Genomic DNA, 10,928 nt, shown 5'->3' with positions numbered 1-10,928 from the left:
CACTGAACCCCCCCCCCACCCCCATCGGGGTCAGGATTCCTCACTGAGGCCCAGACCCCCCCGCTGTGTTTGGGACGCCCCCAGCAGTGAGGTTTGCTCTCCTGCAGGGCTGTTCCGGCCGGTTGCTCCCAAAGCTCGGGGCTGCAGAGGGGCTGGGGGCTCCCGGCTCTCAAGAAGGGCTGACGGGGGCCGCGCTGCCCCGCGGGGCCGCTGTGGGGCGGGGAGCGCTGGGACCCCCCGTCAGCGCTGCCCGGGAGCGGCGCCACCTCTGCCGGCTGTGACACGCCGGTGCCGCGCTGCGGTCCCGTGGGAGCCCCCCCCCCCCCCCACCCGGTGCCACCCACCCGACGTCACCCGCGCGGTGCCACCGCCATGGCATCATCCCCCCCCCGCGCGGTGCCACCCCCGCGCCGCCCCCTGACGCAGCGCCGCCCCCCCCCGCCCCGCTCCGTGTCCCGGTCTCCGCTCGGCGCGCGGCTGCCCACGCCTGGAAGGGGGGAAGGGGGGGGGGGGCCGGGCGGGGGGCGGAGCCGTGCATACAGATGAGCCCTCGGCCCCATTGTGCGCGGCGCGCGGCGGAGCGGGTTCGGCTCGGCTCGGCCCGGTTCGGCTCGGCCCGGCTCGGCCCCGCCCCGCCCCGCCCGCGCCCCCCCCCCCCCCCTCTTCCCCTTCCCCGCCCCCCTCCCCCCTCCCCAGGGCCGCGTTATGGAGCCGGGGCCGCGCGCGGGCTGAAAATCCCGCGCAGCTTCCGCGCAGCCGCGCGCGCACGGCGCCGCCAGGGCCATCTTGGGCCGCTCGGCACGGTGAGAGCGGGGCCGGGGCCGGGGGGCAGCGCGGGGACGCGTTTTGTTGGGGGGGGGGGGACGCGGGGGGGGCGCGCAGCGGCGCCGCGGCTGAAAATCGCCCCGCGTCCTGCCCAGCCGGGAGCGGCGCGAGCCGGGCGGAGGAGCCCCCCCGGTGCGTCCGACTGCGGGGATGGACGCGGGGATGGACGCGGGGATGGACGCGGGGATGGACGCGGGGATGGACGCGGGGATGGACGCGGGTTCCGTTCTGCCCCCCCCGGCACCGCTGACAGCGCGGCGCGCGCAGCCGCCCCCATCTCGCCGCCCCCGCGCGGGGCCGGTGGGGAACCGAAAGCGTCGCGCTGCGCTCGGGGGGTGGGAAATACCCGGGGGGGGGGTGGGCGCCGCCGGGGGGCGGGGGGAGTCCCCGCGGGTTCCCCCGCCCCGCTGTCACCGATGGGAGGAGGCGGGGGGGGGGGGGGAGGGCTGCCGCGTTCCCGGGGGTGACCCGAGGAGGTGACATTGCGGGGCGCCATCCCCGCCGGCCGCCCCCTATAGGGGTGACACGGTGTGTGTGTGGGGGGGGGGGTGCCGCCCCCCGGCTCGGCTCCGTCCCGCAGCGTTGGGGTCGCGTCGGGCCCCCCCGGCTGAGAGCGGGGCAGCGCGTGTCGGCGTGCGGGGCAGGACGCCAAGTCCCAGCGCCGGGGGGGGTTGTGCCCACGGGGGGGGCTGTGCCCACGGGAGCTCCGCAGCTCCCCGCACCGGGGTTGGTGGGGGGGGTCGGGGGGGGCGCTGCCCCTCCGCTCTCCCGGCGCCCACTTCCTGTCCCCCCCCGCAGCCCCGCGGACGGTGACGCGTCCCGCAGCGCCCGATGAACTCCATGAACCCCATGAAACCGTCGCTGCCGCCCACACCGCACGGGTGAGTGGCACCCACGGCGCCCGCAGCCCACCCGGACCCCCCCGCGCCCCCCCCTCATTAAGTTGTTTTTCTTTCTAGTGATGGTTCATTTGCATATGAGGCTGTTCCCTGGCAACCGAGCACCAATCAGCCGCCGGGATCCCTCTCCGTGGTAACCACCGTCTGGGGGGTCAGCAACACGTCGCAGAGCCAGGTACGGCCGGGACACCGCGACCCCCGCCCCCCCCCCTCCACCCCCACCCCGACCGCAGCGCCACGAGGGGCTGCCGAGACCCCCGGGGAGGGGCTGCCCTGTAAGGGTGGGGCCGGGAGGGGGGAGGGGCTTCCGGAAGGGGTGGGGTCAGCCGGCGTGGGTGGGGCTTCGTGGGGGGCTTTCAGGTGTCGGGAGGGGGGACCCCACCGAGACCCCGCTGACCATCCCTTGAAACCCACCGAGACCCCGCTGACACCCACTGAGATCCCACTGACTTTCCACTGACCCCCCCCGACCCCCATTGATTCATGCTGAGACCCCACTGGCTTAACCTTGACACCCACTAAGACCCCATTGCCGCCCAGTGAGTGTCCGCTGACCCCCACCGAGACCCCATTGGTCGTCTGCTGACATCGAGACCCCGCTGACTCTCAGTTGATCACGAAGACCCCATTGGCGCCCAGAGTTCCCATTGACATCCACTGAGATCCCATTGACATCCACTGAGATCCCACTGACATCCACTGAGATCCCACTGACATCCACTGAGATCCCATTGACATCCACTGAGATCCCACTGACATCCACTGAGATCCCACTGACATCCACTGAGATCCCATTGACATCCACTGAGATCCCACTGACATCCACTGAGATCCCACTGACATCCACTGAGATCCCATTGACGTCCACTGAGATCCCATTGACACCCGATGAGTTCCTAATGACTGTTCATTGACCCCTTGGAGAACCCACCGACCTTCCTTTGGCAATGAGTTCCCTCTGTCTTTCCACTGACGCCCCCTCAGACCCCACTGACCAACCCCTGACACTCACCTGCAGTGGCAGCCCCGAGACCCCAGTGTTGCCCCGTCCCCCCCGACCCGGTGGGAGGTATCAGCTGCTCCCTCAGATCCGGGTGCCCCCCCCGACCCCTCGTTCCCCCGCAGGTTTTCGGCAGCCCCATGGGCCCGGGGGGCGGCAGCTCCAGCACCCCGCTGCTGCCCGGCATGGCGGGCGCCGGCTCGGGGATGAGCTCTCCTCAGTTCCTGGCGCAGCCGCCCTTTGCCGAGCCGGCTCCCACCAAGGGCTACGTGCAGCAGAGCGTCTACGGCCGCGGCTCCTACCCCGGCGGGCCCGGCTTCACCCCCAGGTAAGGCCGGCGCGTCGCGGTGTGTCGCGGTGACTCCCGGCAAGGCCGCGGCTCCATCTCCGCGCTGCCTGTGCTCCGCAGCTACGCGGGCAGCCCCGGCTCCATGGGGCTCCCGGCACACGCCGCCCGCCCGCCTCCCACCGCCGACTTCACCCAAGCGGCCGCCGCCGCCGCCGTGGCCGCCGCCGCCGCCACCGCCACGGCCACGGCTACGGCCACGGTGGCGGCGCTGCAGGAGAAGCAGAGCCAGGAGCTGAGCCAGTACGGCGCGGTAAGGACGGCGTTGTGCGGGGGGGGGGGCGGTTTGGGGGGGGCTCGGCGCTGACCGCCATTTCCGCGCCGCAGATGGGAGCGGGGCAGCCCTTCGGCGGTCAGTTCCTGCCCCACGCCGCCCCGCGCGGCCCCACCAGCCTCAGCCCCGGCGGCATGGCGAGCGTCATGGCACCCCTGGGCGTGGGGCCCACGAGGGCAGCCGGCGTGGGAGCGCTGTACGGCACGCAGCGGCTGCCCCAGCACGCCTACCCCGGGCCTCCCCCCCCCGGGCAGCAGCTGCCCCGGCAGGGCGTCAAGCGGGCGTACGGCGGCGAGGTGAGTGCGGCTCCGGGTTGGGGCTGATGCCGGCGCCGTGCTGCCAGCGCCGCGCTGACGCTGTGCCCGCAGGGGTACCCGGCGCAGCAGTACCTGCAGGGCGGGCAGTACCCCGGCACGCAGTACCCCCCCAGCGCCCCACAGTCCTCAGCGCCGTCCCCGTCCTACCCCGGGCACAGGATGCAGCCGGCCATGGGCCAGTACCTCTCTGCCGCGGGCGGCACCGGGGCCTACTATAAGGTATGGGAGGGCTGACGGGCGCGGGGCCGGCGCGGTGGGGCGCGCGGTGCTGAGCGGGGCTGCCCCGTCCCTGCAGGCAGCGGAGCAGTTCAACGGACAGAGCGGCACCTTCGGCTCCTACAGCCAGGCGGCCGTCAGTGGGGTGAGTGCTGGCGGTGCGGGCACCGTGGGGCTGCGGGCACGGCCTCACCGTGACGGTGATGGTGATGGTGATGGTGACGGTGATGGTGACGGTGATGGTGTCCCTACAGCCGGGGCGGTCGGTGCCAGGGTACCCCAGCTCGCCCCTTCCTGGGAACCCCACGCCGCCCATGACGCCAGGGAGCAGCATGGCGCCCTACATGTCCCCGGGTCAGGACGTCAAGGCGCCCTTCCTGCCCGACGTGAAGCCCGGCATGGCTGCCCTGCACTCCTCGCCCTCGGGTAGGAGCTGGGGGCTGCTGAGCTGCCTTTGATGGCTGGGTGCTGCAGTGGGTGGGCGGGGCTTCGGGTCGGGGGTGTGGCCAATGGGAGGGGGTGGTGTGCGAGGGGAGGGGGCTCGCAGGTGCTGTCCAATGAGAGCTTGGGGTGGTGGGTGATCATCGACCCTGACTGGGACCCCACTGAGAGCCCACTGAGCACTCACTGACCCCCTGCTGGGACCCCACTGAGCATTCGTTGACCCTTACTGGAACCCAAAGACCCTCACCGAGAACCCAGCGATCACCCGTTCACGCCCATTGAGACCCCACTGACACCCACCACGTCCCCACTGACCATCCACTGCCACCCCGCTGACGCCCCCCACCCCCCCATCCCCGCAGGGCCGCCCGCAGGTGAGGAGCTGCGCCTGACCTTCCCGGTGCGTGACGGCGTGGTGCTGGAGCCCTTCCGCCTGCAGCACAACCTGGCCGTCAGCAACCACGTCTTCCAGCTGCGCGACTCCGTCTACAAGACGCTGATGATGAGGTCAGGGCGGTGCCACGGGGGTGGCGTGGGGGGGGTGAGCTGCCATGGCATGGGGGGGCACTGCGGGGCGTGGGGGGCTGAGTGAGGCACAGGGATGGCAAAGGGGCCTGCATGGCACAGCGAGGTACAGCGTGGCACAGGGCTCCGTGGTATGGCCCTACAAGGCATGCATTGATTCTTATGGCACAGCATGGCACAGTGCTCCATGATAAGACCCTGCATGGCACAGCATGGCACACTGCTGCCTGGTACAGCCCTACGTGGCACAGCGTGGCACGGGGCTCCATGATATGACCCTACACAGTTCAGTATGGCACAGTGCTCCACGGTACAGCCCTTGGAGCTCAGCATGGCACAGTGCTCCATGATACAGCCCTTGGAGCTCAGCATGGCACAGTGCTCCATGATACAGCCCTTGGAGCTCAGCATGGCACAGTGCTCCATGATACAGCCCTTGGAGCTCAGCATGGCACAGGGCTGCACACCGTGGTGCTGAGCAGCACAGCGCGGCTCGGTGCGGCTCGGTGCATCTCCCCCAGCTCCGTGCCCACCCTGCTGCCCCCCAGGCCCGACCTGGAGCTGCAGTTCAAGTGCTACCACCACGAGGACCGACAGATGAACACCAACTGGCCGGCCTCCGTGCAGGTCAGCGTCAACGCCACGCCGCTCACCATCGAGCGCGGCGACAACAAGACGTCGCACAAACCGCTCTACCTGAAGCACGTCTGCCAGCCCGGCCGCAACACCATCCAGATCACCGTCACCGCCTGCTGCTGCGTGAGCGGGGCCGTGGGGCGGGCGGGGGGCGGCGGGGGGCGGCGGGGCTGTGGCTCAGCTCCCCTTTTCGCCCCGCAGTCGCATCTGTTCGTGCTGCAGTTGGTGCACCGGCCCTCGGTGCGCTCGGTGCTGCAGGGCCTCATCAAGAAGCGGTTGCTGCCCGCCGAGCACTGCATCACCAAAAGTGAGTGCCGGGGATGGGGGGCGCAGCGGGGCTGGTGGGCGCCTCCTCACCCCACGTGTCGCCCCTTCCCCCAAGTTAAGAGGAACTTCAGCAGCGGGACCATCCCGGGCACGCCGGGGCCCAACGGGGAGGACGGGGTGGAGCAGACGGCCATCAAGGTGTCCCTCAAGTGTCCCATCACCTTCCGCCGCATCCAGCTGCCCGCCCGGGGGCACGACTGCCGCCACATCCAGGTTGGGGGTGGGATGGGGTGGGACGGGATGGGATGGGATGGGATGGGACGGGATGGGATGGGACGGGATGGGATGGGATGGGATGGGACGGGATGGGATGGGATGGGAGCCCCCGTCAGTGCCAGCTCAGCCCCATCTGTCCCACAGTGCTTTGACCTGGAGTCCTACCTGCAGCTCAACTGCGAGCGAGGAACGTGGCGGTGTCCTGTGTGCAAGTGAGTGCAGCCCAAAGGAATGGGGTGTCCCCATAGAGCCATCCCTGGGGGTCCCCGTGGGATTGTGCCTCAGTGTCCCTTAGTGCCCACCCCTTGGTGCTGCAGTGCCGTGCCTGGTTGCTCCTTGGTGCCCCCACAGAACTGTGCCTCTGCATCTCCACGAGGACATCCCTTGTCCCTCAGTGCCCCGTGCTGATGCCCCATGGGGTGTCCCTCAGTGCTCATTGACCCGTTCCTTGGTGTCCCCACGGGGATGTCCTCTGGTGTCCCAATGGAGCTGTGCTGTGGTGTCCTCCCGGGGCCATCCTTTGGTGTCCCCCGCTGTCCCTGCTTGTCCCCGGAGGGCCGTCCCCTGCCGTCCCCTCATTGCTGTGCCTCCCGCAGTAAGACGGCGCTGCTGGAGGGGCTGGAGGTGGACCAGTACATGCTGGGCATCCTGATCTACATCCAGAGGTGAGTGCTGCCGCCCCCCCCCGCCCCCACCCGGCCACGCCGCCCACCACCACGCCGTGCCCCCCGCCCACAGCTCGGACTACGAGGAGATCACCATCGACCCGACGTGCAGCTGGAAGCCGGTGCCCGTCAAACCCGACCTGCACATCAAGGAGGAGGCGGACGGGCCGGCGCTCAAACGCTGCCGCACCGCCAGCCCGGCGCACATGGTGCTGCCCAACATCATGGAGATGATCGCGGCGCTGGGGCCGGGCTCCTCGCCCTTCGCCGCCCCGCCGGCCGAGTACAGCGCGCAGGGTGAGCGCAGCCCCGCCGTGCCGTTCTCACCGCCCCCCCCCATTTGGTGCCCACCGTCACGCTCAGCCCGTTTCTCCCGCAGGCTCCACGTTCCCGGCCCCCTCCGCCTACCCCGAGCCGTTCCCCCCCGCCGCCCCCGGCACGCCGACGCTGGGGGACTTCGCGCCGCCCGCCTCCTTCCCACCCGAGCTGCTGCCCCCCGACAAGCCGCCCGCCGCCCCCCTGCCAGGACAGGTCGGTAATGGGGGGGGGGGGGGCGGGGAGGATGAGGATGAGGATGGTGACGGGTGCTGAGGGCCGCTGTCCCCGCAGCTGCCTCCCGCCGGCCGGATGGAGCCGTCCCACGCCGCCGCTCTGCACGCCATGGGCAGCCCGGCTCAGCACCGCGCAGTGCCCCCCCCGCGACCCCCGCCGGGCAGCGCCGGCCCCGATGTCACCTTCAGTGCTGCGACGGGGAGCGGGGATGGGACGGAGCCCGCGCTGGATGTGAGTAGGGGGTTGGGATGTGAGTGGGGGGTCGTGATGTGAGTAGGGGGTCGGGATGTGAGTGGGGGGTCGGGATGTGAGTGGGGGGTTGGGATGTGAGTGGGGGGTCGTGATGTGAGTAGGGGGTCGGGATGTGAGTGGGGGGTCGGGATGTGAGTGGGGGGTTGGGATGTGAGTGGGGGGTCGTGATGTGAGTAGGGGGTCGGGATGTGAGTGGGGGGTCGGGATGTGAGTGGGGGGTCGTGATGTGAGTAGGGGGTCGGGTGGTCGTCCCGCGGTGCGCTGCGGGGATGCCGGGGCGCGTTGCGGGGGGTGCGAAGGTGGAGCTGCCGGGGGTGGATGTGAGTATAAAGCGGTGTAACGGGCTGTGGGGGGGTCGCTGTGGGGGTCGCTGCCCCACGGCGCCGCTCCGCCCCGCAGCTGCTGCCCGAGCTGACCAACCCCGAGGAGCTGCTGTCCTACCTGGGCCCCCCCGACCTGCCCAGCAGCACCAACGACGACCTGCTCGCCCTCTTCGAGAGCAACTGATGCCCCGGGGGGCGGCGGAGCGGCCCGTCCCGCAGAGCTGTACATATGTACAAACACTACCGCCCCGCTCCATTAAAGCCTTTCTCTCCCGTGGGTCTCGCCCGTGTCCGCGCCCCGCGTGGGGAGGGGGCGGTGTGCGGGGGGGGGGGGGCGGTGAGGAGGGTCGGAGCGCAGGGTGCGGGCCGGGCTCGGGGGCGCGCTCCCCTCCCCACGTGCGCGTTCCCGCCGCTCCCATCCTCCACCCGCCTCGCGCATGCGCGCCGCTCCCCGCCCCGCACCCGCCGCATCCCGCGCGCTCCCGGCCCCGCCCCGCCCCGCCGCCCCCTCCCCTCCTTTTTTCTCATTCTCCTCTTTTCCCCCATCTCGCGCACCCATTGGCTGTCGCGCCCGTCGCTCCGTGACGCGGCTCGCGGTGATTGGTCGTCTCGCGGCGGGAGGCGGGCGGGGCGTCCCATATATAAGGGCGTCGAGGGCGCGCTCTCTTTCCGCTGCGCCGCGCTCTCGGAGCTGTTGGTTCCCGCCGCCGCTCTCCGCCGCCCGCGCCGCCATGGCCAACCCCGTCGTGTTCTTCGACATCTGCGCCAACGGAGAGCCGCTGGGCCGCGTCACCTTCGAGGTGGGCGCTGCGGCAGCCGGGGGGGGCGGCAGGAGGAGGAGGAGGAGGAGGAGGAGGCGGATGGGGGCATCGGAGGCGCGGGGGCGGCTCCACGTGGCCGCGGTTCCCGCCGGGGCCGGGCCGGGCCGGGAGCGCCGCGTGGGGAACAAAGGAGGGAGGCGGGAGGGGGGGGGGGGCAGCGCTGCGGGGCCGCGCCGCAAACCGCGCCGCCGCCATTTTGTGAGCGGGGCCGCCGCACACCCCCCCCCCCCAACATCCATCTCTAGGGGGTGGGGCTGAGACGCGGGGGGGGGGGGGGTTACGTTGGGGGGACGGGGGGGGGGGGGGAGGGTGGAGGGGTCGGGATTTGGGGTCCGCGGTGGGGTCGGGGGGTCACGTGGGGTTGGTTGGGGCTTTTGGGGAGCCGCGGTCTGAGTCGGGCGCTGGTGCCGCGGGAAGGGCTGAGTCTGGGTTCGGTGTCACGGCGGGGTGGGGGGGGGTCGGGGTGCTGCAGTGGGTGCGGGGCGGGGGTCGGGATCGCGTTTGAGGTATCGCAACGGGGTTTGGGGGGTCGGGGTCGGGCTCAGGCTGCGCCGCATCGCTGCGGGGTCCGGGGTGGAGTCTGGGTTCGGAACTGGGTTTTGGGGTCAGGAATCCGGGCTCGGGGTCAGCTCTGGGTCTCGGGGTCGGTGCCAGATCTGCCGTCCCCCCCCCGCCGCATAGCCGGGCTGCTTGGGATGCCGCCCCTGTGACGGCGCAGTTTCCAGATGCCGCAGAGCTGCCGGGGGGGTGAGCGGCACTGCAGCCCCCGCCTGACCACCGCCTCTCTTTGCAGCTCTTCGCTGACAAGGTGCCCATCACAGCAGGTGGGTACGGGCTGCCGGGGCTGCTCCCCGCACTGGGCTGGGCTGGGCTGGGCTCACTGCTCTCACTGCTCTCACTGCTCTCCCTTTCTCCCTTTCCTTGGCAGAGAACTTCCGTGCGTTGAGCACCGGCGAGAAGGGATTTGGCTACAAGGGCTCCTGCTTCCACCGGATCATCCCCGGCTCATGTGTCAGGTGTGTGGCAGCACCAGGAGCTCCCGTGAGGGCTTTGAGGGGGTCCCAGCGCCGCCCCTCGCTCCTGTTACGCTGCATTGCAGCCCCCCCTGGCCGTGCCGGTCCCGTAACCAGAAACGCATTTGCTGTTTTAGGGTGGTGACTTCACGCGCCACAACGGCACCGGGGGCAAATCCATTTACGGGGAGAAGTTTGCCGATGAGAACTTCATCCTGAAGCACACGGGAACCCCGGCATCTTGTCCATGGCCAACGCCGGCCCCAACACCAACGGCTCCCAGTTCTTCATCTGCACCGCCAAGACCGAGTGGTGAGCGTGGGGAGGGGGGGGGCACGGCGTCACAGCTGACCCCCGGGGGAGGCGGCGGCGTGTCCCCAACCCTGATGTGTCCCCAACCCTGATGTGTCCCCAACCCTGATGTGTCCCCCCAACCCTGATGTGTCCCCAACCCTGATGTGTCCCCAACCCTGATGCCTCCCGCACGTGTCTGCAGGTTGGACGGCAAGCAACGTCGTCTTCGGCCGCGTGAAGGAGGGGGATGAACGTGGTGGAGGCCATGGAGCGCTGCGGCTCCAAGGACGGCAAGACGAGCAAGCAGATCACCATTTCCAACTGCGGGCAGCTCTCGTAAACCCTCCGTCTTAACGCCTGACATTCCGCCTGCGGCCGGGCAGCTCTCCCGGTGCGGCCCCCCCCTCCCCTTGTGCTCCTGACTTACTGCTGCGTTTCTACTGGGTCTCGCCGCATGTGCACAGTCCAGCCGGACTGCAGAGTTACGTTTATGAGTCTAAATAAAACGAGTTAAACCACCGCGCTGCTGCTCTTCTCTTGGGGGGGAGGCAGAGCGGGGACGCCTATAGGATCTGGTTGCCCTTCCTGCTGTGAAGTGGTTCGCTGACCTCAGTAGGGGCCGGTGTGTGTGGGGTGTGTGGGGTGTGCTCCAGCCTGGCTGTTACGTACTGTTCTGCTGAGCCACGTGTGCTCTAATAGTGAGGGTCCCCTCCTCCCTCATTGCTGTACACAGCCCCCCTGGAACCACAGGGGCTGCAGTGATGCTCCCTGCACCTCCCGGTGTGGGGAAACTGAGGCTCGGGGCCTTGGGCTGCTTGCTCAGGGACCTGAGGGCTGTGAATGGGGAGAGCTCAGGCTGGGGAAACTGGGGGCGTTGGGACAGAGGGAGTTGGTTCCCCGGGCTGCTCAGTGGGGGGGGATTAGAACATCATCCCCAGATAGCGGCACGGTGGGATGGTCCCCACATCTGTCTTCAGCGCAGG

General features: G+C 70.3%; 2 protein-coding genes across 2 annotated transcripts; both read left to right on the top strand.

Annotated features, from left to right (window-relative positions):
* The first annotated feature begins 646 nt into the window (after window positions 1-646).
* Window positions 647-8,126, top strand: ZMIZ2 (zinc finger MIZ-type containing 2). Its single transcript, XM_072357118.1, has 19 exons — window positions 647-803; window positions 1,624-1,706; window positions 1,785-1,899; window positions 2,850-3,052; window positions 3,134-3,323; window positions 3,398-3,640; window positions 3,713-3,880; window positions 3,957-4,022; window positions 4,132-4,303; window positions 4,684-4,828; window positions 5,395-5,605; window positions 5,684-5,789; window positions 5,865-6,022; window positions 6,170-6,237; window positions 6,622-6,690; window positions 6,764-6,987; window positions 7,070-7,221; window positions 7,300-7,473; window positions 7,894-8,126. Exons 2-19 carry the CDS (start codon window positions 1,657-1,659, stop codon window positions 7,999-8,001), a joined length of 2,622 nt encoding a protein of 873 aa, XP_072213219.1. The 5' UTR covers window positions 647-803; window positions 1,624-1,656; the 3' UTR covers window positions 8,002-8,126.
* Window positions 8,127-8,456: 330 nt separating this feature from the next.
* On the top strand, window positions 8,457-10,464 carry PPIA (peptidylprolyl isomerase A). Its single transcript, XM_072357119.1, is given in 9 exon segments — window positions 8,457-8,617; window positions 9,432-9,462; window positions 9,567-9,638; window positions 9,641-9,654; window positions 9,789-9,881; window positions 9,884-9,963; window positions 10,148-10,160; window positions 10,162-10,188; window positions 10,190-10,464. Coding segments are annotated over 9 exon segments (495 nt in total). The 5' UTR covers window positions 8,457-8,548; the 3' UTR covers window positions 10,286-10,464.
* The last annotated feature ends 464 nt before the right edge of the window (window positions 10,465-10,928 follow it).

This window comes from Excalfactoria chinensis, chromosome 25, assembly GCF_039878825.1.
Source record: "Excalfactoria chinensis isolate bCotChi1 chromosome 25, bCotChi1.hap2, whole genome shotgun sequence".
Lineage (NCBI taxonomy): Eukaryota > Metazoa > Chordata > Aves > Galliformes > Phasianidae > Excalfactoria > Excalfactoria chinensis.
This window is presented reverse-complemented; position numbering and strand designations above follow the sequence as displayed.

Excerpts from the sequence above, each read along its gene's own strand:
- ZMIZ2 (XM_072357118.1), top strand. The coding sequence starts at position 1,657 with ATGAACTCCATGAACCCCATGAAACCGTCGCTGCCGCCCACACCGCAC. Across the intron at positions 4,304-4,683 it reads CCTGCACTCCTCGCCCTCGG|GGCCGCCCGCAGGTGAGGAG; the intron begins GTAGGAGCTGGG and ends CCATCCCCGCAG. Across the intron at positions 5,790-5,864 it reads CGAGCACTGCATCACCAAAA|TTAAGAGGAACTTCAGCAGC; the intron begins GTGAGTGCCGGG and ends CCTTCCCCCAAG.